Source organism: Poeciliopsis prolifica, unplaced genomic scaffold (assembly GCF_027474105.1).
Source record: "Poeciliopsis prolifica strain line A6 unplaced genomic scaffold, Auburn_PproV2 SCAFFOLD002, whole genome shotgun sequence".
Taxonomy (NCBI): domain Eukaryota; kingdom Metazoa; phylum Chordata; class Actinopteri; order Cyprinodontiformes; family Poeciliidae; genus Poeciliopsis; species Poeciliopsis prolifica.
The window spans coordinates 15,078,815-15,106,800 of record NW_026562377.1 but is presented as its reverse complement, the minus strand read 5'-3'; the positions used below and the strand labels follow the sequence as shown (position 1 = coordinate 15,106,800).

General features: G+C 38.5%; 1 protein-coding gene across 7 annotated transcripts; it reads right to left on the bottom strand.

Moving 5' to 3' along the window:
* Positions 1–41: 41 nt before the first annotated feature.
* eps15 (epidermal growth factor receptor pathway substrate 15) lies at positions 42–27,769 on the bottom strand. Of its 7 annotated transcripts, XM_055057575.1 has the most exons (27): positions 27,704–27,769; positions 22,763–22,804; positions 22,034–22,123; positions 21,895–21,942; positions 20,771–20,866; positions 20,608–20,670; positions 20,224–20,349; positions 19,048–19,107; positions 18,410–18,640; positions 18,007–18,152; positions 17,422–17,578; positions 16,785–16,864; positions 14,267–14,338; positions 12,564–12,636; positions 11,184–11,345; positions 10,852–11,049; positions 10,207–10,599; positions 10,002–10,079; positions 8,462–8,624; positions 8,302–8,346; positions 7,374–7,484; positions 7,081–7,208; positions 6,198–6,267; positions 6,009–6,079; positions 5,166–5,301; positions 4,880–5,073; positions 42–1,962 (listed from the first exon to the last, which is right to left on the bottom strand). In XM_055057575.1, exons 1-27 carry the CDS (start codon positions 27,755–27,757, stop codon positions 1,822–1,824), a joined length of 3,228 nt encoding a protein of 1,075 aa, XP_054913550.1. In that variant the 5' UTR covers positions 27,758–27,769; the 3' UTR covers positions 42–1,821. The 7 variants fall into 7 exon arrangements, with proteins under 7 accessions (XP_054913550.1, XP_054913507.1, XP_054913515.1 ...); XM_055057532.1 differs by having other exon boundaries at positions 7,081–7,484; XM_055057540.1 differs by having other exon boundaries at positions 7,081–7,484; positions 10,002–10,076.
* Positions 27,770–27,986: the final 217 nt, after the last annotated feature.

Below are 27,986 nucleotides of genomic sequence, written 5' to 3'. Positions count from 1 at the left end.
AAACAAAGAAAAGAAAACAAAACAAAACAACACTGCAAAACTACACATTTTAATATTTATTCAGTTTCAATTAAATGTGTTACAATTTGTTTTTTTCTGGTTAAGCCTCCCGATAATGATCTTTCTTACAAGTTAGAAAATACAAAATAAAGTACAATAACTTCGAGATTTAAAAAGACTTTAAGAGTAAGTCTACGAGCATGAGTGGTTCTGGGTTTGTCTGTACAAAGGACAGTAAGATGGCCTTTATAAAAAAAAAAACTATTAACACTGGCATAACAGACTCAGGAAACAGACATGCAAATCTTCTATATACAATAAACTTCAACACAATGCTGCACTTGTTAAAAAGTGCTGTTTTTAGTCACAGATAGTAGTTGGGTTAAACATAAACAAGATTTATGGTAAAAGTCATAACAAAAGCGATCCATAATGCTGTAGTATATTTGATCAACAAGCGATTTAAAAAGAAATGGAGGCAGTCTGTTTTTCAGCCAAATCTTCCCTTATGAGAATCCAGCTTTTACGTGTGACAAGTACCTCTACTGGGAGAAAACACCAGACTGTTTAAAAACAGAAAAGCTCGGGCAGCTGTTAGTGCGGTTGTGATAAGACATGAAGATGAAGTAAGATGTGAGGATTTATTGTCACAGCACGAGCTGGTGAGCTAAAATCGACTCAGCGAAAGATCTGCTGAAAGTATAAAAGAAAGTTGCTGCGATGCGACGACTGATGGACACACAAAGGACAGAAATCTCCCGAAAAACATCTGGGAGCGGCAAGAGAATGAGCACCAACCACAGCGACGCTTTGAAATCGGGTCAAATGAGAGATTTATCAAAAATAAAATCAAAAACAATTTTTCTTTTAAGAGAGAATACTTTTATACTTTGCCTTAGGAAAATCTAAACGGCACCGACATAAAGCCAGAAATGATGAAATCAGGTAAGAATAGATTACATTTATATCAAAAATGATTCTTTTAATATTCAGCAACCCTAAATGTAGTGTCCCAAAACTTAAATGCCATTGAAAGGAAGTAGTTTTATCCCTAATCTTCAAACATGCCAAACATAAAAGAAGAGAAATGAGTGAAAACATGAAAAATACCATCTCCTGCAGAAGACTGATATAATGGACTTCTTTTGTTTTTCTTCTTCTCTTTACATGCAGTTTACATTTCGCAGGATTTCAGGGAATACATGTAGAAAAGTTCACTTATAGGGGGAAAAAAACTGATCAGATCTCCAGGGCAATACATGATCGCGCAGCTTAAAAGAGCTACTTAAAATACTTACAGAGGCTACATTTTGTTACACAAAACCTCAAATTTTCACAGCCAAATGTGGTTTTTGCAGGGTGATTGAAGAGCACAGAGAAAAGTCGGGGATTTCTGGGTACTATAGTACACGAATGTTAAATCCCTTAGGAAAGGAAAAAGTGGAGTAGTGTTGTTAGTGGCAGAAAACGGATCGTTTCAGGCTAGTTCTGAGTGCATATTAAAATAAGTTAGATTCTGCAGGCTTAGGCTTGTAGCCATCTTGGTTCATTTTCCTCCTCCGTGTCTCTTAACTCTTGCATCTTTTCCTTTCCGTCAAACCCGTGCAGACCGGCAGAATGGAGAAGCGTTTTACTGCGGTGTGAGAACAGTGAGCAGGTCAAAGGGGGCAGAGGGGCGCTGAATGTTTCTGGGAACAGTTTTGAAGTCTCTGCAGGAGCTGCTGCTGCATCAGATCTGTGCACGTCCCCCCGTGTTGCTTTGGTGCTTTTCGGGCCGGGTCAGGCTGTGCGGCGCCAGCCCGGCTGAGGGGAGCCGCCGCCTCAGGAGAGCTCAGACTTGCTTAGAGCGATGGCGAGCTCCAGGTCTTCTTGCTCCTGCTGGGTGAGCCTTGCTAGCCGTTCCTTTTCCTCTCGCTCGCTCTCGCGCTTTGCCCACTCTATCATGTCTTCCTCGGTTGGATACTGCACCCATGAAACAGAGTAAGAACAAACACAGAGGACACGTTGGGTGGAGAATCTTTCTCAAAGTGGACATTTTCACTCGTCAACCCAAAATGTCCATTTTCACAAATGGACAACTATTACGACCATCACAAGCACGAGAACGAAATACACTTTTCATGGGGGAAAAAAAAGAAACATCCACAAGTGACATCCTCTTGGGCGTTTTGTCATTGTGGATTTCACGGAGACATGTGACTGGGATGAAAATCAACAGGCTGAAATGTGGGTAAAAAGCATGCAAGCTGGGATTTCCATTGAGTCATATGATCAACATCACACCCACTTTACAGATCCACAACGGGAACCGGACAGGAGCTTTGGAAATAATCAGGTCACTGCCCCAGACTGGGCTCGAGTCGCTCATCACTCTCAGTGAAAGGAGCCACAGATTCATCACATTTTTTTTTTGTTTCCAGGCATGCAAAGAAAAATAACCAATCTGGTCACCAACACACAGCAGCCATGATCAGGATCACAACATAAATAGAGCATGCATGATGAGGAGGGGTGGAAACATGAAACGGAGAGAGGAGAGACCATGCAGACTTCACAAAATCTTCACATCCGATTGATCAGTGATATTTAAGGCTAAGCAAAAAATAAGATGTTTTATTTTCTATCTGTAATGGCAATTTACTCAAATCTCAGTTAAGAAAATTTTTTTTAAAAAATGTAATCACTTCTAAAAGATTGCAGATTTATTCTGTGGCCATCAGAACAGCCATTAGACTCTATTCAGATGAAAAAAAAAATTCGTTTCAACAATCACAGAGTTTAGTAAAAATATCTGTATATATTTTAAATTGTGTGGTTTTAGTTAAGAGGATATTTTAGCAAGAAACATTCCAGGTGGGTTTGGTCTGGGAAAAAATAGCATAAATTTGGGAGGGAACCATGTAATGCTCAATGTGGTAGAGGTTTGTGACGCTACGGTTCCCTTTAAAACAAAATACAAACTCAGAGCCTCTTTAAAATACCAGCCAGTTAAAATAAAGTGACACTCTGCTGGTCAACTGAAAATGGGACGACATTGGGTCTTTCAACTAATGTGATATTGATACAACAGTGGGTCACCAGATTTAAAAAAATAAATCAATAAATCAACCTTCTTCCAAGGCCATGTTAGCACTAAAACCTGAATCCTCTAGAAAAACTGTTTTTCCCAAGGGTATAATACTTTTCAGGATTTGCGAGAAAACTATTGTTTCAAAACTGTGACTGCACTTTCCCCTTCTTAATAACTGTATCAAATTGAAGGCTGTTTGTTGAGTCAATTCATCTTGAGTTTTTCTAAACCTCTTTTTTTTTAAACTCCACAATCATAAAACATGTTGAAAATCTAATAATTCAATTTTAAATCCCCACCAAGTTTCTGGTCATATAGCCCTTCCTGGGTCATGCTTTGGAAAAACAATATGAAGCACACGCTTACGTATCTGAAAACAAACTAAAAATGCAGAGAAACTTTGGATTTTTCAAGTGGAGAGGTGATGGATGCACATAAAAGCCAGAGATGGTGGCTATGATTCAAGACTTTATTAAACATTTCTTTATAACAAACACATAAACACACAAAGAATACAAGCAACCACACAATGCTGATCAGCTGACAGCTGAGAGTGAAATAAGTTGATGAATGGATGACGGGTGGATGCATGAATTAATTAGCAGCAGCACGAAGAGGAAAACAAATGAATTGGGGGATGTTTGAGGAAACGGTTAGTGTGTGCAGGTTAGGGTTCGACAGAGGCATGCAGGTGGGGTAATGTGATAATAGAGGCATCAAAAATCAAGAAGGAAATACAGCCATCCATCCCAAAATTACAGCTTGACCACCCATTTGTACGCTGTGTTACAGGAGCAGAGCTGCAGTTAGTAAAATGGCACCATTAGAAAATTATTTATTTAGTTATGGCGAAAGCTCAACTCTTGGTTTGGTCCAAATGAAATCGTTTTTGTTTTAAAATTCAAAACGTTTTAAATATGATTCAGTCGAAAAGTGCAGCCCATGTGAGGCTCAATGTTTTTACTCTGGTTTAAATCAAAGCTCACAGGCTTGTAGGTCATTGACTACTGAAACATTTCCGCCACTGTCGACCTGATGCTGCATAAACTAGAGCAACCTGCTTGATGAATACTGTAGCTAGTAAAATTCAGTCGAGTCAATTTCAAGGATAAAAGTGGAATAAAAATCTTGAAAAAGGCAGTTTAAACACAGCTTATGTTTTTATCTTGTAAATAAGTTTGACTTGCTCGCACATGGACAGGGTGTAAAGTCAATGTCCTGAGTTGGGATGGCAAACAAAAGTCACTCAAGCAGGTTTTCATCTTTCCATTCACTGCCAAACACGAGTCAAGATGTTTGTCAATAACGACCGGCACCACAACTTGTGTGTGTGACTACAGAAAAATGCAATTTAACTGCAGATTAAATATATTAAACTGTTTATAATCTTTATAACAAAATAAGGAGTGCAACCATAAGAGTTAAACAAAGTGGAATCCCAAAAATAAATCAGAAATAATATTTTTAACAATGCAAAGCAACAGCACTGTTGCTAGGTAGCTAAAATATAAAAACAGCAGCAGGCAGTATTCAAAATGCACAAGATTTTGTCAGCTGGCTTTAATAAATGTAGGCAAACATAAATATATATATATATATATATCTATAATTAAGAATACAGGCAACCTTGTGCATCGATGCATAAAATGTTTATTTGTCTTCTCTGGTATCTGTTGGCAGTGAATGGACTGAATAGTTTCACATTCTTGGAGGACCAGATGTGATTAATGAGCAGAAACATAAAGAGAAGAGGTGAGGCTACTGACATTCAGGAGGAGGTGAGGGAGATGGGGAGAGGGAGGTGCTCACTTTGTCAAAGCTGGCAAATCGATCAGCTTCCCGCACGTTGTGGCGAGGAGGGGAGGAGGGGGCGAAGGGGTCAGCTAAAGGGTCCTTGGCAGGCAGGGAGGAAGAGGTGGAGAAGTCTCCAGAGGTCTGAAGGAAGTGTCCTCGTCGCTGGAAGGAGTCGGAGGACTCTGTCCTAGAGACGGACGCTCTCTTACCTGATGAAGCAGAGACAACTCGCAGTGTTAACCCATCCACACCAGAGGTGGAGCCGATTATGAGTCAAATCTGGATGATTTTCTGAACTGACCTGGAGGTGGGGGAGGCGGTCTAGTTGGCGTACCCGTTTTAGGCGGCAGGGCAGGCGGCACGTCAGAGTTGGCAGGCTGGCTGTCCTCCTGGAACAGGTTCTTGTTGTTGATGCCAAACTGGTCGGGACCGTTCGACTGGAACAGATGGTTCACATAAATACAGGTCTATGCTTCCAAAGACGCAAACATCAAGCATTTTCATTATGCTAGTAAATTTGTGGCAAGTCCAGATGTGCAGTGCATTGTAAAAATATTCATACTGCTTAATTTTTTCCATATTTGTGTTGGCAGACCAACACAAATCAGCACATAAGAGTGAAGTGGGTGGAAAACAATTTATGGTTTTCAACACTGGTTTACAAAAGCAGAAAAGTGACAGAAAAATGACAGCATAACAAAAATAGAACAACTTTTGGGTGAATAGTTGATGTGTCTGCTGTCCTTGTTCTTTGTTTTCTTCACTGATGTTTTTTAACAAACCTCAGAGGAGTAAAAATTACAAACAGGAAGACTCTAGTTGCTGATTAAGTGACTTCAGGGTGAAGGAGATTATGTTGATCTGTGCTGGTCTGTCCCGACACAAAATCTCAATTAAATACATTAAAGTTTGTTGTTGTAAAGTGACAAAATGTAAAAATATGTTGTTAGAATCACAGTTGGGAAAGACTGATGAACATTTCTGCAGCAAGGTAGAGAACATCTTTCCAACCACCCAGTCCTGTCAAGACATTTGTCTTTATGGTATATTCACATTTTATTGACACAGTCATGCATTTGCCATCATAAAGTCACTTTATTTCAATCTTCTAAGCTGCAGGATTTACCTAAACTCTAAAACTCACCTTTGTCAAAGCACTGAAATCTGCAAATCCTCCTCCAAACGACTCGTTGCCAAACACAGCAGCGAATGGATCTGAAACGGGAACAAACATGGCAGCGTGCGTTTAACTATTTCCAGAAAACACTTGTTTAAATGTAGTAGCTGCGATATGTTTTGTTGCCACAGGGTGGCGTCATTTCATAAGTCATACCTGGATCTGAGGTGGTGCTCACTGTAGTGCCTCCTGGAGCAAAGGGATCATTGGATGGCGCTGAGTCCTTCTAAAACAGAAACACAGAAACTCCATAACGTCCATGACAGAAAGAAAATCTCTTGTCCCAGACTAGAAAGTTATTCAAACAGAAAAGAAACATGGAAAGATCAAGTTTCCTCCCATACCTTCTGTTGCTTTCTATTGTCACTATAAACCCCTTTTTTTTACCACTCATTTATGGCATATCCATCCTGACTAAAACAAGACATGTTTGGTCTCCATATCCAATTTTAAATCAGCGACATGAATATGCAGTAATTTATAAAATAAATAAATAATTAAAATAATAATAATTAAAATAAAATAAGAAAAGTTTTATTTACTTGGTATGCCTGTCAATGAGAAACAAAGCAGTTCTCATCATAAGTGTTAAAATTCATGCATTTTATTTTAGAAGCCATTAATTATTTAACTAATATTTGCAAATATTAGAACCAATTAAATATGAACAAATTGGAACTCTGATTACAGAACCTGTGTAGAAAACTGCATCTAAAAGATGATTGAGTAAATTTAAAGAGCAAAGTATATAAAAAAATATAAAAGATTTTTTTGTGGATGCTCTTGCTTTTAGCTGCAAATATTTCTATGCATTTAACTTTAAACTTGTACATTGGACTTTTAACTTTTTGAGATACATGCCTAAAAAGTCAGACCTTAATACCCCAAACCCAATTATCAATATGAAATTAAACCCTTTAGAGACGCTGCACTTTTTAAGCTTATGAAGTTTTGGATCTGAATGGGTTAGAAAATTCAACCCATAGTTAGACTGAACCACCAGACTATTAGACTGGGCAGTGAATTGGGCCATACGCACCACTGCCAGGTCAGAGCTTGTGGAAGAAGAGCTGAATGGATCTGACCCTCCGTCTTGTGAACTGAACGGATCCGGCTCCCCGGCGTTGTTCAGTTTGCTTCCAAATGGGTCTGAATCCACGTTGTCCCCTGTGGAGCGGAAGGGATCACTAGATGCTGGATTGGTGGTCTTGGAGGCAAATGGGTCTGGGGTTGGTGTTGTTGAAGACGGTGGTGGTGCTGCAGGTTCATCCTTAGCCTTGGCGGCAAAGAGGTCCGGTTCTGGTATTCCAGGAGTAGTGCCAAATGGGTCACCTGAGGCTGAAAATGGGTCCTTTGAGGGAAAAGTGTTGCTGGAGGGCTGGATGAAGAAAGAGTCTGCTGCAAAAGGGTCTGAGCCTTTAAATGGATCTCCGCCAAAAGGATCTGAGAAAAAAAAAGTACAGATTCACTAGATTAAGATTCTTACATAAAAGTGTTTAGATAAACAGATTTTATACTTAAAAGTGACCTTTTATGCTTCCTTCTACAGTTTAGAATAGGTGTACAGGCTTTTCAACACATGTCCATTGCAAATTTTGTACAAAATCATTCTAAGACAATGAGATCTCGTCTGCTCAGGTCTGCTATTTTGAGTTTCTTTCAGAAGAAGCTGTTTTAGGGCCTCTCGGTACACTTTAAATCCAAAAAAGCTGCTTCTGACCGGGCCCCACAACTCAACGTTTACACTCTCATGTGAAAATGACTGCAAAAAGATGCACAATTATACAACCGTACATCTTTGAAAAACGGAAGTAGAGGCTCCTGCTCAACCAACAAGAATGGAGAAAGTGGTTTTAAGTCAGAAACAAGACACTGATCTTTTCCAGCACCCATTGTGCAGCGCATGCAGCCATAAAACCATCGGACCAAACGTTCTGTAGCTTTGCTTGCAGCCTTGCTTGCAGCCAAGGCTTGGCTGGGGTTGCTAGGCAAAGGGCTTAATTTTGTGTTGCTGGGTCAGGAGCAGTGCCGACTGATTAGTGATGTCACATTCCGGAAGTTTTTGAAACGGGTCGTTTTCCAGACACCAAAAAACATGAACTATTTTCCCAGAACTGGTTGGGTGTGTTTTTTGTTTTGTTTAAGAACTTGGGCTGTTTTCAGAAGCAGTACAAGTCAAAATGGAAGTACAAAAACATGCAAAATGGAAATTTTGCATAATATGTCTCCTTTAAGTGAGTATGTTGAAATGGAGAACCACCTGCAACATCTGCTTTTCCAAACGGATCTTCTTTGAATGGATCATCTAGAAAAGACAGGAAAAAAATAGTAACCCAGCATGAGCCACTTTATGCAAAGAACTTAGCTGCCTACAATATATATTGTTCTTAAATATGAAGTTTGACTATTGTAAGGCTTACGGTCGGTGAAAGGGTCTGAATGGAAGAAGTCGATCTCTGGCAGGGAGGGGGGGCTCGTCTGTGGTGGCAGGGAGCGAGCGCCGGCCTGCGGAGGCAACGGGGAGGGCGTCGATTCTGTAGACTCGGTTTGCTCCTGTTGGCTCTCTGGCTCCGGAGAGTCGACCTGTTGGGAGGCCACATGGCTTCTGCATTACAAAATACCACATGTATTTACAGTAAACATTACTAAACCCCTTAAGTAGTTGTCCTTCTGCAGCTTTTCTACACCTGCTCATTCATTCACATCTTTTTGTGGATCTGTGATTACAAGATGTGATTTATTTTTAAGTCTTATTTTACTCCAAATTCTTCTTTGCTCCATAAATTAACTCTAGTCAGGCTTAAATAAAAAAAAAAAACATGTAACAATGCATGACCTTCACTTCACATGATGTGTGTCTAGTTAAAACAGCTTTACATGGGATAATCTGGTAAAGATGAAGATCGAGAAACGATCTGGCGTTTGGTTAAATGTGACATAATGTAGAGACGATATTTATGGAAAACTGAACAGCTGACCAAAACAAGGATAGAGAAATGTTTCTTACTGACAGAACTACGAGTATCTAAAGGTACTCTAACAGCAGTTCACACCAAACTAATGCTAGCACTGCTGGTAAGAACATGATGGTGGTTCAAAATGCTTTTTCTAAATCAGCAGTGAACAGAATCCTGTTGTGTTTTTAGGGATAAAGCAGCAGCAGAGAGTAAGAGAGACATGACAAATGAAACAGTTCTACCACTGTATTTATGGCAATCTATTTGTGTATTTATTCCACTTTTTTGATGTAGCAGACCATTTTTCCAACCAGTTTGTCTTATAAACTTATGAAATCTGCCACCGGGTTTCTAAAACGTTCCACCTTCTGTTCAAACTGAGTCACAAAAGGAGAGAAACAGTATTTACATTTCAAACCTATTAAATTTTGAACGTGGCGGAAAATGAACAAAGTCAGCTCTTACGACTCAAATTTCTTAAAGAGAGACGACTCTTTCAGCTCCCAACTGCCTTCTTGGATTTTTTCATTTCTTAAATAATTAATTACAAAGAGTGATGCCAAATTTTGTGCGGGATGTGATTGTTCTTGGCAAAGAGTTGACTAAGAGTTTCAGTATTCAATATTACATGCAATATCACAGGTTACCATGAAGTTTATCTTCATGGTAACCTTTATGCTACATGAAAGTTCAGTTAAAATAAAATAAATGTGTTTAGTTTTTATAAGAGAGAAAGGTGTCCATCAGTTTTTGATTTTAAAAAATGTGATTATTTGGCTTCTAAAAGGAGAATTTAATTCAAAATGGATAAACTTTTTTTTTTAAACAATTTTGACAAATCCTTTTTCTGTAAATTCTCTCAGTAGCAAGGCTTTATTTAATTCCTCTCTCTCTGAGGGAGTTGGTTTCTGCTTAGGAGGAGTGAAAAAAGAAACCTAGGATTTATGTTTCAATACTTTTGCTTTGGTAATGTATCAAACTTTGATCAAATCGAGTTTTGTACCTTCAGTGGAGTCTCTTTTAGTGACTCAGCATCGGAGACGTCAGATGAGACATCAGCTGCCGCAACATTGTTTTCCTGCTGAAGTTAAACAAAAATATAGTTTATGAGCAGAGCAACGTAAAGACTAACACTTGACAGATAGGTTTTATTTATGTTAAATATGTATGAAACACAATCATGGAATAAATTCATGTGACTACATTACCCCAACTTGATTATCTCGAGCCTTAGAGATGGATGACAGACTGCTGTACATATCCGCGGTGGCCAGACTGGAGAAGAGGTCATCCAGGGCATCAGATTTACTCTTCTCCTCCTCTGCAGTCTTTGCACTCTGTTCCTCCTTCTGTCCATCTTTCTCCTCGACTCCTTCCCTCTCCTTTTCGTCTGAATGTTCTTTCTGCTGATTGCTGACAGCAGCTAGCTCATCCTCCTTCAGCTCCTTGGGCAGGTCGTCACTGAAGAGGTCAAGTTCTGCCGTGGAGCTAGCCGAGCCGTTGACCATGACCGGAGAGCTGTCCTCTAGCGCTCTCTTCCAGCTGAGCTGCGCCGTCACTGACCTCTCCTCCAGGCGAAGGTCTTGTACTTTCTGCTGAACCTAAAGAAAGTAAGCAGAGAAAAACAATTACATGGTGATCCTATATATTCCATGTTCAGTGGAATCACATTGATGAGAAAACCAAAACCAAGATGTCGCCAGATAAGTAAATGTAGCTATGAGTTCCATCTAGGTCTGCAATAAATGATTATTTTAGTAACTATTCTCTCGATGATTAATTGCATTTTTTTTTTAAATATCCATTCTGCACATTTTTTATTTAACTACTTAAGCCTTTTTAACTGAGTTGACCTGAGAAACTTGAGTGAAAGAGTCCCGCACAGATTCCTGCAGAGGAGTGAGTTGTTCCTGAGCAGCTTGGACTTTCTCCTGCAGCTTCCGGCTCTCTTCCTGCAGGGCCAGAAGCTCCTCTCGTGCCTGAACCAGCTCCTCCTCGTACTGACAGATCTTTTGTTCTTGCTCCTCATGCTCAGACTGCAGCGACGAGATCTGGAAAGACGTAAGCGTATGTGAAGCTGCACAGGACTTGAGACATTTCTGATTTCAAAGAAGAATGTTTCCATTAAAATGTATCAGGATCACCAAACTTTCAGCTGTGATGATTTACAAATTGTGAAACGTACAAGTTGTGTCTCTTGGCTAGTCTGCTGTCGAATGAGGCTGAGCTGCTCCTCCAAGGTGTTCTTCTGTTGGTCGAGCTCATCTAAAGCCTCTTGGACCTTCTGACGCTGAGACTGCAGCCGCTGAAGCTCCTCGGTCTCCTTCGCCACTTCATCTTGAAGGCCCTGACACCCGAGCAGAGATCAAAAAATTAACTGGTGCAGCTTTTCTGCAAGAAATATTACTGATGGAATTGGGATAGTGTGCGACAGACCAGCACAAAGTAACGTGCTTCCACTTAACTGCATGACAGTTAAGTGGAAGAGAAACAATACATGTCTTTTTAAGCTGTTACAAACAAAAATTGTTTGTAACAGCTTAGTTAATTTTAGTTAACAGTTTAGTTAATTGTTTGCTCAATTTTGGCAAACAATTTTACAATGTGGTGTTCATCAATGTTGAGACAAAACTTCTGTAGGCAAAGAATAGCATCTAAAAACCCTTCCTAAATTTGGCCAAATTCAAAAAAATCAAATAAAAACAGATTTTGGGTGCAGCACAGTTGGCTTCTGAATAAAACTGAGTGGAAAAACGTGGACCTACTCACCGATAAAGAAAATGTTTTGTGTTGCACCCAACATTTTACTTGGTACTAATTTTCCAATATATATTAAAAATAAAAATAAACATCACCAGCAGCAGCAACCACCAAAAATAGGACAGAAATTAAGTTCTGTGGTCACAAATGTTCTTACGCACTGTTTAGACCAAATACATTTTATGGGTTAGAATGGCCCAGTCAAAGTCCAGTCTGATTTAGACTCTGTAGCAGTAAGATATACTAAAAGTAGTTTTTGTTGTGGAAAGGTTCACAGGGTATGATTAGCTTTCCATGTTGATGTAAATCTAAGTCCACTGCAGTGCTGCACTTAGATTATGAAAAGTTGCAACTATAAGCCTCTGCTGTTCTGTAATAAACTTTCATTACAGTAAAAACAGCTAAACAAGTCAAATTGCTTCAGCGTCAGACTCCCTGAAGATCCACCCTCGCTGCTTCAAGACTGAATTTTTAAAAGTAGAGCAGTCTAGCCCTTTAAGCAGACAGCTCCCAAAATAGAGACAATCTCTGGGGCTCAGAGGGCTGGACACACCTTCAGGAGGACTATAACCTGATTCACTCAGAACAACATTAAAGGAATTTCAGAGGAAGCATCTCAGACTGCAGAGATCATTTATTCATTTCAATTTGATTTAAAAAAGTACTTGAATTGTCCTAAAAGGGGAAGAAATCATGCTTTTAACACCAGCTAAACATCCGTAAATGCCCGCATAAAATGGCTTTATTTGCTTAAAAAATATTCTTTTACTCAAAACACAGGAAACCAGCAAATGTCCAACCTTACCTGTACTTCATCTGTTTGCTGTCGGATAGCCTCCTCCTTCTCTTTGATTTCCTCTTCCACAGAGATCTTCTCTCTGGGTGTCCAGCAAAGGAGACAGAAGTGGTTAGCCACGGAGGACAGACAGGTTAAACTCTGCAGCCCCACCCCACCCAGCCAGGGCCAGGTGTCTGCTGCGCCCCGCTTCTCAAACACCGCCACCTCGGTTCCCTGAACTACCATGATCCCGTCCCCGAATCACAACTTCACGGAACAAAGAGCTGCACAAAAATCCAGAGCGAACGCAGCTGTGTGGAGACGCGTCAGATCGAATTCGCGAGATTTCCAGGAGGCAGGGTGCTGTAATCGCAGTGAGAGAAAGTGTTTTAGAAAGTGAGCATGTGCTTGGACAGTGAAATGTGTGGGAAGTGAGGAGCGAGAAGCAGATGGCTGCATGAGGATGGAGGAAGGTGGAGAGAGAGGACAGATGAGTCATGAGGAGCTGAGATACAGCATCTATCATTTGTCCTTCCTGGGCTGCTCATCCGTTTCATGTTGCTATTTCTACCAGGAGTTAGAAATCAGAGATGGGTGGTGTGTTGTCAGAAAGTTCAGGTCCTTTTGTACGAATTTGATTTGCTTTTTATGGTACTTACAAACCAATATATGTATTTTTAAATCAGAAAGCTTGAAAAGAATCAGCGCAATAATGATAAACACTAAAAAGAAACACTACAAATTAACTATTTTTAATCTCACTGCATAAAATACATCCATCTGTTAAACCAATAGGACCACCTGTCTCACTCTGAGCAGGCATGTCTGCCACAAGATCTGAAAAATTAGTACAGATACCTAAAGTTATATCTAGAGCAGTGGCATCCAAAGTCAGTCTTCAGTGGCTGTTGTCTGGCATGTTTTCCTGGTTGTACACAGCTGAATAAAATGATGGGAAGGGAGTTGAAGCATTTTATTCAGCAGACATGCATCTAAAAATGGCAGGACTCCACCCCTTGTGGACTGCTTTTAACTGTGCATGTTTTCTAGCAATTTAGAAAAATAAATCCTAATTCTAGACTAATCAGCATCAAACCATATAATTGCGCAACATGACATTTTAAAAGTAAATAAGCTTAATGGAAACACGGCAATTTAGCAAAACCTAATTTTCTATAATTCTTTTGTACTAGGATAAAGTTATTTTTAGCCGTATCAAAATTGGTCTATTCCACAAAACTGCAATAAAAAACACCTGTTTTGGATCACACAAGTCACATGATCAACAACCAGATGTTGCCACTGGCCCAAACAATGAAGGAACTAGTTGCAAGATCATGGTGCAGCTTTTTTTAATGACTTATTCATGAGCAAACTTATTCAGGTGTGATTTTATTTGCTTTTCTTATTTAACGGAAACATCACAATTCTGAAATTGTCTTATTTTGACAATAGTGAAATATTGACAAAGTTTGAGGACATTTATGAAGAAAATGCAGCTAAAGTCACTTTTCAGAAAAAAAACCTCAGCAACAATCTTGGAGCATCCGACCAAAAACCTAACTTTCATATGACTGTCTCAGGCCACAGAAACTTTATGTTTTTTGTGGTAGTTCCAGCCTAAGATTACCAAATTTGCAGCATCTTTTTCAAAAGGTTCCACTTTTTACAAAAAAGTTTAAATTACTTCCCTTTCCCTCTCTTACTCTCGAATTATAATCCCTCCTTACCTGAGAAGTCCCTGCCTCATTGTCCTGCTGCTGGCCTCTGGTCTAATCTTTCCTGACTCTTTGCACGTTTTACTGTGACAACAAAGATTTCTTTTAAATATGTGGAAAGCAACAGTGAACACAACTTCTGTACATAAATTAAAGAGGACTGAGATTGTAAAAAAACAACAACAACAAGCTTAATATATAAGCTTGTCAAGTTAAGCTTATGTCAGCATGCACATCTAGTAACACTTTAGCCAACATCTACATGCAGCAAATTTACTCAACTTCTTCATTTGAAAGAAAACTGTAAAGTTTTTTTTGCCTTTTGGCTCTATCTAGTAAAAAAATATAACAGGTTACGAGTTTGAAAAATCGAAAGATAAAGTATATGTCGAAATAAAAATATCCGTATTTACACCAGTGCATTTATTTAACCTTGTTTTTAAAACTTTTGTTCTTTAGCAAATAGACTTTAAGACAGTGTATGTCTTAAAATTGCACTTGTTTTATAAAGTGCCTTGAGATCACATTTGTTGTGAATTGGCGCTACATACCGGTAAATAAACTGCTAGATGGTGTGTAATAACAGGAAGAAAATTAAGATTTCCTGTTATGTGAAGACAACCCACAGATTCTAGTTTTACTTGTAAGCACCTTATTTAAAAATAAATCAATCTGAAGCCAGTCGTCTTTGCTGTCTGTCTTCAAAGCAAGCTAAAAATATGTTTCAAACACAGCAACTATTCTCAAATTTTGTCTCACGCCACACATCAAAACTCAAACTATCTCCTAATATTGCAGCTGAACACCTCATCCTTTCTTACCTGCTTTCATTTTGACAGCCATCTTCATTTTGAGGAGCGGGTTGCAGCCAACTTCTGAAGCAGCTGCAAAATCGCAACATCTCTCCAGGTCCCTAGTTTTGATCTGATGATCTAACTCTGATCTCTGACTTGGCTCCAACTTTCACCTACAAGTACCTTTAACATCTGCTACAAGGGTACTTTGAAGACTGTACATACAGAATGTAGGTGGACTGAACAGTTTCTCACTTCTCACTCTCAACTTTCATGACTGGGGAACTTGAATTCTCTTTTCCATTTAAAACAAAACAACAGATGCAGCCAGCAACCGAAACAAAGTGTGTTCCAGAAATACAATTCATGCAAACACAAACAAAGCATCAACCGCTCCAGCTGCACCCGAAAAGTATTTTTTGTAATAAGAAACAAAATAAAAAATATCTTTTTATCATCCCACTTTTGGGAAATTCAGATGTACCAGCAGCAAGTTACAGGTAAACAGAAGAAGAGAAAAAAGAAAAAAAAACGCAATAAGACAGCATAACACTGTACATTTAAGAAAAATAACATATTCAGACATAAAGAAATGTACAACTGAGTAGGGCATTTTAAAAAAGAAATAAATTTGAATGTGTGTATATTTGTGCATAGAAAGTATCAACCGACCAATTTACTAGAAGTGAAAAAAAAGTGTGCAAATATCAACGGGATGTGCAAATAACAGCAAGAATGTTCTTTGAAAAGAGGAACTATGCAAATCCAGGCAGAGGAAGAGAAGTTCCCTGATTTCTCTGCTTTTTCTCACTCTACATTCCCTCCCTTGCAATGAAAAAGCAGCTAAATTATTTAGTTTTAAAACCAAATGTTGAAGTTTGCAGCTCCCGAATCCCCCACAAAATGTTTATTTATTTCCATTTATGAACAAAAAGTGTCTGGGCCATTTCAAGGATTTTATCATGCATTAAACTCTATGTTCATTGCAAAATTTAGCTCACAAATTTAAACTTTAACTTGTACAAACCAGCTTAGCAGTCTGATGGAAACATCGCGTCCTGCTGGTGAACGGAGGACAAGACTATTTATTGCTATAGCCCCGAGGCTTTAACCATAATTATGTAACAGAATGAAAATATTTTTCCTATGATTCACAAAAAAAATGTTTGTATTTTTCCAGATACAAATCTGATCACATTTGACAGAAACTTTGCATATACCTCCAACATTTCTACTGGGAAGGTTGATAAACATAGTTGATAAATGTAGTGGTATCTACATTTATTAGCTTTCCACAGAAGGGCTTAAAACAACTCAATCATTTACTGCAGCAACATGATCTCCCACTTTTCAGAAAAAAACTCTAATTACCTCAAACCTTTAATGTAAGTAGATTCATTTAGTAAGCAGAAACAATCCCACATTAAAAAATAATTTTCAAACATGAGTACTCTTGTAAACTGTTGCTACTACTTAGTTATCAATGTGAAATACATGTAATAGAAGCATTTTTTAAATTATTCTTTACTTTTTAAGTTGATAAGAACATCTATGAACTTCTAATCAATAATCCATGACTTTGTTTCCCCGGGGATCTAAACGTTTTTTTTTTTATTTCTTTATTTTTCAAGGTTTTTTTCAATGTCTCAATAGCGGTGCCACATCCGTCACCATAATGTGTTCAACAAGAAGGTCCATCGCATCTCTTTAATGTAAATATCAGGATGATATCTTACCTTTGTAATTCAACAATCTCGTTGCTGAGGGTGTCAAGTTCCTTAATGGCAGAGAAGTCAGCTGCCAGGTTTGCATTGTTCTGAAAAACATAAACACCATCACAACAAGTGCATAGGTTTACCTACAGACAGTAAGTAAGGAAAGACTTTTTAAACCCAGGAAGAACAACCACTTTATGGATGGAAGAAGATGGGACACAAAAAAAATTTTGAAGTTAAGAAACAGCAACACGATGCAAAGATGGAAAGAACTATATGAATATTTGATGACAAAAACTCGTAAGAAACTTTTGAAGTTACAAATAAACTTTGGTTCACAGAACAATGATGTGAGAGCACTTGAGGGGGGAGGAAAATATCCTACAAAGCTCATATTTAACTTTGTCCATGGTTATTGGATGTTTTCATCCATTTTTCTTGGCTTTATGTGTTCACTAGTAATCTGCATCCAAACAGTTATTTGGGCAAAATACTTGGTAAAAAGAAGAAGAAATGTTTTCTGTTTGGGCATTTATTACGGTTTTTCATAGTGGTATAAAAAGTTCATTTGAAAAATAAATTTCTGTAAATCAATCAAAAGCCCTCTGTATTTATTTCTAACAGTACTAACAGACTTGAGTGAACTTGTGGGCCTCACCTGCTTGCTGTTTTGTCTGTCAGACGGAGGGATCATTTCCGGGGAGAGAGTCTGTGGTGGGTCCAGGCCTTTCGTCAGCTTCAGATTGATCAGATAAAGCGCCAAGGCAAACTGTTCACGAGTCAGCTTTCCCATGTCTCCAATGTCACAAAGCTCCCTGGGAGCAAGAACACACGAGTTACGTAAGAGGCCAATGATTTCCGCCTCAGGCAATAACTACTTTTAATGATCCAACAGATCCATCATGTTCTGCCATTATGGAAACGGCAGGATGGATGGTCACCAGCCATGTGAGGGTGAAAATCAATGATGTCACTGGTTTTATGTAAAAAAAAAAAATGTGCCACCAGGATGTAGTAGCCCTGTAAAGATCCTTTGTAGGGTAAAACTACACCTAAAACAATGTTAATGAATTAGATTAATAACTTTTTGTACAGTGATTAAACAAATTTTCTTCTATTTTAATCTAATTATCAAAAACAGTGCATTTCTATTTCCATAATGGAAAGAAATGAACAAATCAGTGGATAGAAATTGGCTGAAATCTCGTCTGAACACAACTGTGTTGTTAGCATCTCTGCTTACCAGATTCGTGCGAGCGTGGCAGACGGCAGCCCAGTTTTGAGAAAAATATCTCTGACTTCTGCTCCAGACACCAAGCCGTCCATGTCGCCATCCGTCTTGCTGAACAGTTCATCATACTTGGCTTTCTCTGCCGCCGATACAACCCACTGTGGAGGCAACAAAAACCTCACTTTTTGCTCCAGAAAGAAAAACACACCACAGACGAATGACCGTGCGACCACTGTACATCAAGCCAACAAATACTCACTCACCTTCCCATTCTTTTTACTCTTCTTCTTTTGAAAAACACATTGAGCGAGCCAGTTTGAGATCATTTTAATTGAGTTGCTCAAGGTCTTTTTTGTGTTAGTGAAAAATCAAAAGCAGGTACTGCGTGCACAGGAGATACGGAGGCTGTACTCACAGGGGCTGCTGCTGGTGTTGGGGCAGGAGCTGGCGCGGGTTTGGGAGGGTGGGGAAGGGTCTTCGAGCCGGTGTGGGAGGAGCGACTGTCTTTCACAGAGGGAGGTGAGGGTAACAGGGGCATCACGGGTGCAGCCGCAGGTTTTTTCCTCTTAGAGGGTGGAACTAAAGGAGGAGGTAGGGACATGGGAACCGACTCTCCTTCTAGTGCTCTATAAACCAGAAACATTGCCTGAGAAAGAGTAGCAAAGAAAACAAAAAAAAGCCATCAGAAACGATAATTATCTAGCAGTGATTCAATCTTTAAATTTCTTCCATGCACATTGATTTTGTTCCACTCAGCTATACAACCTGCAAACTGATGTTCATAGACATTAACAGAACAATTTGCAAAGAAACAATGTCAGAAATTCTATTTTCTAGCTGTCTAGAAAATATAAGACATTTGATTGGAGTGAAATGTGGTCCTGCAAAACAGTGATTTGGAGGATATAAATAATTTAGAGAAGTCTGTCATAACATGACTAATGCAAAAATAAATAAAGACTCAAGGTATAAATACAGTTTTGCAAGTCAGTGTTTCAGTTCTGGTGTAAGTGTTTTTATCATTATTTCTACTATCTTTATTATTAGTCTTACCACAGAAAATTCATCTCTATCCAACATGCCATCTCTATCCAGGTCACTGAGCTCCCACACCTTCAACACACAAAGACAACATTACTAAGCTTTAAAAAAATTTATGATACATGCTAACTTACCAATGAAACCACTGACTCATCTCTGGTTCTTAAATCAACATTGCTGACATTACCAACTATATTATACCAACTATAACTATATTACTATATACTGATGTGTTAGTCCATTTGAAAACATTTACCGTATTTTCCGGACTACAGGCTGCACTCACAAAGTTTTTAGTTTTTTTTAAACTCGAAACGTACATATGTAAGTTGCACTGGGCTATAAGCCGCTGGTATCTCCGCCGCTCTCGGTTTACCAACTTAACAAATCTACTATTAAGGATGCAGCCCTGTGTCTCCAACGCCGAACCATGGATTCGTTCACGCAGCGGCTATCGATACCAGATCAGTAGCCCTCAATTTAAAAGCTGCATCATATGAATGTCTGTGTCGTTTCCATGATGAGGGCGTATAAGTTTGAAAACATTTCTCTGACATGCCTGCTGCTAGCATGTGCTTGTTATAAATGAAAATCAGCACTTTCTTCTTTGATTTCCAATTTTGACTTCCAATGATTCACTTCCTGCTTAAAAGAAGTGAATGAAGAAAAATCCATGCGGGCTACAAGCTGCAGGGTTCAAAGCGAAGGAAAAAAGCAGCAGTTTATAATTCGAAAAATACAGAATTACAGATTTTAATTAATAGTTTTGACAATTTAGCATTAAATAATAGCAGACAATTTGTGCATCATATATTGACATCTTTTACTTGAAGTAAAAAATGTACACTCGATTAAAAAAAACTGATGAAGGAAAGCATTTAACCTTGACCATGCCTTCTTTTCCAGAGGTTTCAGTCTTTCATGAAGAAAATATGACAAGAACAAGTTCATGAAGAAAGAAAACAGAACTACTGAAACTTCATCTGTACTGCCTATGATTGTAAAGTAAAACAAGGAGGAAATTCAGTTAAAGTTTTATCTATAATTGGAAAAAATAAGTACTGGAATTCCTTTGTATTTTCAAAACCAGAGCAGAAACTATTCAATGTTTCCAAACAAACAAGAAAACTACAGTGCCTTTTCAGAAATAAGAAAATAAAACTTTAAAAGTTTTAAACTGGTTGTTACCCTGCCCAGGATGTCCACAGGCAGCTTGGAGTTGAGCAGAACCGGTTTAACCTTGTCTCCTGACAGCATCCCTCCAACTGGACCTAAACTCTCAAAAATGGCGTCAAACTTCATCTTCTCCTCTGGCTAGAGAATAATAAAAAAACAGAAGCTCAATGATTTCATCATAAAAACTCATAATTATGCACTATTTACATAAGAATTAATGACTGGAATTAAACAGGAAATAATGTTTCTGCTACTCACAGAAACTTCAAACAATTAAAACTGACCTTGAAAAAAAGTATTACCATACCTGCTTTTTTTATTTTACATATTCTCACAATAAAAGATTACAAACCTCTCAAAATAAAAACAAATAAATCCCACAGAAAACCTCCGTACCTTAACAACCCAGGGAGCATCAGCAGCCACTCCTCTTGCCAACTGCGGGCTGCTTGTATCATGCTGCAGATGTAGAAAAGCAATGCATGTTAATATTCAACATTTGTGTTAATGCTATAAAAAATTTTTTACACTGAATTATAATTCAAAGCAGCAAACTTACAAATTTGGGCAGAGGAACAGCCACATTAAGACTCTTAAGCGCCACCTCCAGGCCATTCTGAGCACAAGCAACCAACCGCAATGCTATGAAGAATTGCTAAGGGGAGAAGAGGCAGAGTCATGTAAACCCTGAAGGATGCCATACTAAACCACACCATAAAACATAAAAATAAACTTTGTCATTTCTTTAGATTTGCTACTTGTTAAATATACCTCTAACCAAAATCTTGATACCATGTTTGATTCTCTAAATATGCAAATTTGTCTCATAACAGGGGAGGATGCAGAACTTTGAGGATTTTTTTTTTAACCCTTCTCAGTCAGCCTGGTCAGATTAATTGCATTCACGTTTTTTTCCCGTAACCTCCAGATTTAAAAATGACAGACTGTTGTGACAAGTCTTGCCTGCAGAGCCTAACAAATACCAGAGACATCTCTGTGAATATCAGACACAAAATAAAATGAAAGTCAGATCCAAGCACAGACTTTTGATCAGTTGTTTAAAATTTTGAGTTGAAAGCAGTTTTAAAAACTTTATTTGCTGTCTTGCTCCTTTTCCTCCTTAGTATTTTAAAGCCCTTCGTACAGAAGTGTGAATATCAGTACGTCTTCCCCTGATTTTACAATTTTTTTGGAGGAGCGTAACTTTGTCACACAACAAAAACTGCAATCATCTGGCATCAAAGTCTTTTAAAAATGTTTGACTTACTGAATGCAATTAAACTAGTTTTGTTGTGAATCTTCAACACATCCAAGACTTTTGTCACCACCAAAATCCTATTCTTGTATTATTCATTTCATTCAGCATAAATTGCAATGATAATTAATGTAATTAAACAGCTGTTAAGTCATTTGATGATTAAAAGTGTTTTGAGCAGGTTTGATGTTATTTAAATGGCTCATGAAATACAGTATATTGTACAATAATTCAGTGGTAATTAAATGGTTAATTTATTCGCTAAATTACATGTAAGACTAAATTGCTAAAATTACTGACGTTTTCTGTGAAAACTCAAATCACAAAACAAAATAATCAAACAAAAAAAAAAAAGAGGTGGAAAGAAATTCACAAACACACCTAAAGGGGGCAGAAGAGGTTTCCATGCAACTCTACTGTGTTTTTACCTGTTTGTTAAGGAAACCTTTTCTTTCAATGTCTGCCAAATCCCAAATCTACGGAGACATGAAGAGATTTCAGATTCATTTTAAACGTAAAAACCAAGTCAGATGTGATGTTTCTGATCCATTTTCAGCCTTCACTCACCTTCCCCAGAACCATGTCAGCCAAACCCGACTGCTTCAGGAAAAGAGCTGCATCTGCTGCCACCACCCGCCCGCTCCCTGTGGGATCCACCTGAAAAACACATGAGCATGCTCACAAACAGGAACAGCAATAAGCAAGATATAAGTAGAAATGTGGTAATTTACCTAAGAGTTATATCATTTTATGATATAAACAGAATCAGAAGAATCCTTTTGCATAAAGAGAGGGTGAAATAATGAAGCATTAAACTGGGAGAGTCACTCTTTGGAAGAAAGGAGCCTTTGACTCACTAAAATCAATACTGATAATAAAATAAAGCTTTTTTTTTTTTCAGAAGTCTATTAGCTTAGTAGTTTTTTATAGAGCCCAGGGGAAGATTCCCTCCCTAGTTGGCAAAGAGAAACATTAATAATTCATAAAGATACTTCCTTTGTTGAACACAACAAAGGAAGGTAGACCAGAGATCAGAGCTGACTACAACACTTTATCAGAGCAACTAGACAGAGTTCAGAGTTTAAACAGTAACACACTCTTAGAAATTTATTTCTCCATTTTCAGGAATGTATTACAACATCATTCTGGGTGTTTGTAGTAAAAAAACATCTCCATTAGCATTGGCATAAAAACTGTTTATACCATAATACAACTAAAAAAATACAAGGAAAAAAAAATGTAAAAAATATTGATACAATAAAACAATACAAGGTGTTGTTTACGGAAAAATATTACCTGTCGATAATATTTGTCATAGATGGGATTTCCACTGGAAAGCTGTTAAAAAGAAAAAAAATGAATCAATTATTTATATTTATTCTGGTGGGTTTAGATACATTAGGATAACCTCAAAAAGTTAATCAAGGTCAGTAAGAAAAATTTTAATCTGAAACCCATATTTATATTTATTAAACAGGTATATTTATGGAGTAATCAGACTATTTATTTAGTTCAAAACAAAATTGCCATCCATCAGACTGCACAGCAAAGCCATGAAATGTAAGACATATACTCAACAGATTAAAAGCCACACAACACACAAAATAATTATGCGAATAATATGAGTCTAAAAACCATTTAAAAACCTAAATCCTCCTTTTGCTTCAGCTTCATATCTGAAATCTCAAGATTAGCAAGCGTACGTTCAAGTTGATTTTAAAGATTATGGCTTACAGCGAATGAAAACCCCAAATTCAGTAGATAAAAAGGATATTACATAAGATCAACGCCTTCCTTCTAAAAAGCAGATCTATGTTCTGTTCACTGATTCCGTTTGCATGAAGTACTGCATCATGCATGGAGGGGCAGCAGCTCTGCTGAGATATGGAGGAATCCCACGCTGCGTCAGTGGCATCCTTTTCCCTTGTCGGGATTGTTGAGCCTGCTGACTCATCTTCCTCTTGACAATACCCTATAGTTTTCTTTATGGGGTTTAGGTGAGGGAGGTTTTCTGGTCAGTGAAATACAGCGATACCATGGTCACAAAAGCAGCCACTGGTACAGAGTGGGCAGTCGCCAAGCCCTACTGGGAAATGACATCAGCATGGTGGAAAACTTTGGACTGAGAAAACATATTGGACCAACACAAGCCGATTACGCAGCTCCACAAATCACTACTGTTTGTGGAACATTTACACTACAACTCGGCCAAATTCTGGGAATTTTATTTCCAAATAAAATGAAAAAATCTAATTCAGTCTAAAAATAGGACTTCAGATCAATGAGCATTTTCTCCTAACCAGGTAAGCAGCTGTCTGGTTCAAAAGGCGCGTCACCAAAGTCGTAGTCTGTGCCATGGACACGCCTGACTGTGGTGCCTCTTAAAGCGCCAACAATGCATCTCCCTGCTTGTGAATCTCCATCAGACTCTATAAAGGGTGTTGGCTCATAATCCTTAAAAGGTGCAGTTTTACCAAGCCTACTCAACCCGGCTCAATTCTCATTTTTCATCATGGCTCCGTCAGGAATTTCTCCCATTTAACTCAATTTCCCAATTTCCAGTGAGCTTCATAGCGTCAAACTTGCAAACTAAATGTCAGCAATTGGGTAAAATTTAAAACTTTAACAGAGTCCATGCCTCCAGCAAGCAACCGTTTCTCAGTAGCAGACGGTCCAGATCTTCTGTACGAAGCAAAGCACAGAACAAGGGGCTGGTTTTTACAGGGTTAAGTTTCAACTGCTGCTTGTGCACCTTTTTCTGTTTAAACAAAACTTATTTTTCCTTCACTCAACTTTGAATTAATCCACTTGAATAAAGCACTTCATAGGCTTAACCTTCCTGTGGAAGGTGTCACAGGAAGTAGCCTTCCCTATACTAAAGCTAGCCATAGCAGGGAATAGAGAAAACATTTCTACATTAAAATCCTTTTCAATTTGTCTCATGTAAATTTTAGAGAGTGGATTTCTGGTTTTGATAACACAGAAGCAGCAGTGGTAGTAAACCAGTTTAACATAAGTATTACTCTATGATTTCAATCACTAAGACCAAACCTAACTTCTGAATATTAAAATTAACTGTGATGCTTTTGTAAGAAAAGGCTTTGCAAAACTTAGTTACTTCCCTCTCCTGAATTTTACCACATAATTTGTTTAACTCAAGCAACCAACAAGTACCAGAAACAGAAATAAGAATAAAAACACTCCTGGATATTAAGAAGGAAATGTATAGATTAAAAAACGACATTAAAATATCTTGTTGAAAATATCCAAACATACAGCAGTCACCCATAAATATTTTAAAACTGCTGAGGCAAAAGAAAAAAAAAAAGCAACAATCCTTATTCGACCTGGTAATTATGAAAAATTCATAATTTAATAGTATTTTACGCAGCGACTCCAGAGAGAACTGTTTAAATCAGGTTCTTCTCAAGGCATTCAACTCAAACTCTTCCAGAATTGTGAGTCACAAGAATTAAAAAGACCAACAAAATTAGGAAAAATGCTTTTCAAACACAGACGATCGAACAGCTGCATCTACCCTTAATACAAGGATTTGGCAATAATGTAACAAGGAAGCAATGTGTCACATAGCCACATTTTAAAGGAACAGGCGACTCTTTTCAGCATTTATGCATTTTTTTTAACATCCTGATTTTTGGGAATCAGCTGTTCTTTTTGGCCAATTAGCTGTTTTTCTTACTCGACAGAAGTTAATTCTGTCCCTCTCTACATATAGATATATGTGTACATTATGTAGAAAATGGCTTTAGATACTTGACACCATTTACTGTTGTATGGTGCAGACTGATAACATTCAGAGAGGCCGAACAGATCTACTGCATTTTGCTTAACTGCGATGTTGATGACTTTGATTGGTCTAGAAAGAGCTCTTCAGAGCTTCCCAAAGCGCTAGATGCTTGCATTAAGAGCAGCATCTTATTTGTCTTTCCCTCAAAACCTCTGTAAAAACCCTTCTTTCCTCTGACCGGTTCATTGCTTCACAAGAAACAAATCAGCGTTTCCTCTTTCTTTTAGCTCATCGAGAGCTTCAGTTCACAGGTGCAGGGACGAAGGAAAGCAGAAGTGAACAAAATGAGTCGCCTCCATTCGGCTCGCCAACACTGTAAGGCCAACAACCACTGTGCAAATTTAGCCTCCACTGTACAACTAAAGAAGGACGACGGCAGATATCTGCTCGGGTGTCAATCTTGTAACAGATCCTGGCACAATGAGAGACGTGGAGGGGGTGGCGGGGCCCTGAAGTCTGTCATCAGCATTTATCTGTCAGCTTTTTCCAACTGCCTCTGAGATAACTGTTGACACACACATATATCTATCTATCTCTCTCACACTAATGCAACTTCTTCTATGGGACGCACAAAATCGTGTGCCAGGAACAGTTGACGGCTGTAACACAGTGATCATTGTACTGGTGACTCTTTAAATCAGAGCTGAAAGAAGAAAACGCCTCAATTATCAGAGTCTCTGCAAGTTTTATAAAGTTAAATTTCAGACTTTATAAGACCGACTTGAATGAGGGAGAATAATAGCCTAATAATTTAATCAAACACACATGTAATAGTGCTTTTACGAATGTATGCTGTTACCTATTGAACATCTGTAAGCTCAAGACAATTTACTGACAACAGATTTTAGCCACCTAGAGAAAATGCATAATTTGTTCCATCACAAAGGAGCCAATAGCAAATAATGGTCAATTTATTTGCCTAAACACATAATAAGACATTTTGAAAAGTAATATAGTTTTTCAGGTTTGCAAAGAAAACTGTATGTACAGCTTACAGCGTATATTGCAGCCCTCCGACTGTAAAAACACCCATATAAGTTGTTTGTTTCAGATCTTTTAAGGCTTTGTAGAAACCCTGATTACTGTATAACTTAGATGGAGTAAAATTTTAACATAGCAAAATGCCTCTGTGGTCCATTAGTCTGCTGAAGACTCAAAACATAAAATGACAGACATGGCTGGGATAGAAAAGCAAAACAAAAAATTGATTCATGTTGATGACCCCTTCATTGTCCTTGGGCTTTAGCATCTTGATCACTAGGATCTATATAATGGAGGCACAAAAAGCAGTGAAAGTCCATTCAACTGTTCATATATTATACACAAGTATAAATCGAAGGCAAGGTACCTGAAACACCATAAGCCTGACAAATGTTGCTTGTGAGCACATCTTTGCTATTATGATGTTGCTCATTAAAGATGTTGACTACAATTCACCATATTGTTCAGCTCCAATTTTAAAACCAACAGTAAACAGAGGGTCATTTTCAGAGTATTAAGCCAAACAATAAGCTAACACTGCCAAAACACCTATTTGTTGTTGCATCCAACAGGGGCTCAGGTGACGAGCCTGGGACTGCAACCTACTGATCAGACCTCTAAACAAACAAACATGACACAAATGTGTAGTTCTTCATTTAACAAGCAACAGGCTGGCCGTTTTGCCTCAGCAGGGAAGGCTAGTAGCTGCTATGGTTCACTTCCTCTTATGTTTGCAAAGCAGCTCTTAACATTAAACAGTCATATACATTTTGCCATACTGCTACACCATGGATACAAAATGACCTAACGGGCTAACAGTTAACAGTATCCCAGTGGAAAAAGGTCAAAAGGAAAACACTAATTCAATCTCCCTGTAGCATGTTTACTTCTAATAATAACCGTCTTCAGGCTGGAGATTCAGCCGAACCAAACGGGACACCACACGAACACCGAGGCAGTCCTAAACACCGGGTACAAAACGTAAAAACTGACATCTGATCAGCAGAAATGTGACAGTAAAGCGACAATACAGACTTGAGCCACAGATGGGTATCACGTATTACCATCACTTTGGCAACGACCGACGAGCCTGCAGCAGAAATTATGTCAAATAGCGACAAACGAAACGAAGCCAAGTGACGTTAGCTACACGACGAGTGTGCAGTTTGACAAAGAAGCGTCAGAAAAGCCTAACACTGACACAAAACTAGCTGTTAGCTCAGAGGCTAGCTGGCTAGCTACGCCCTTACGCAGTCCCCGAAGAGATTAGGCAGAAACTTTTCCCAGTCACAGCAGGACTAAACTTCAAAAGCGGCCACCACGGTCGATGAGGACTCACGTTTCCACCCGCCCTGTCTAAATAACGCCTCCGAGGCGTTTTCAAGAGAAACAAACACAAGCCGGCGACGTTTGCTGTCGATATATTTGAGTTGTACAGACAGTGTTACCTGAGTAAGAGACAGAGTGGCAGCCATAGTGTTTCTGTTTCCCACTGCTTTCATGCTGCGATACCTCCAGACACCAATAGGGGGCGCTGAAAACCTGGAGCAGGACACAAACACGAGGGAATGATGGGAAATCTTTTTAATTTTATATTTAAACGCAAGTTGTATTTAAATAACAAACGGGCCCTCTCCGGGTCAGTAAGGCTTACTCATTTGTGAGATGATACGCATCAAGATTATACACCCCTAAAGGGTCCTTGCAGAAATATGAGAAAGTATGAACTAC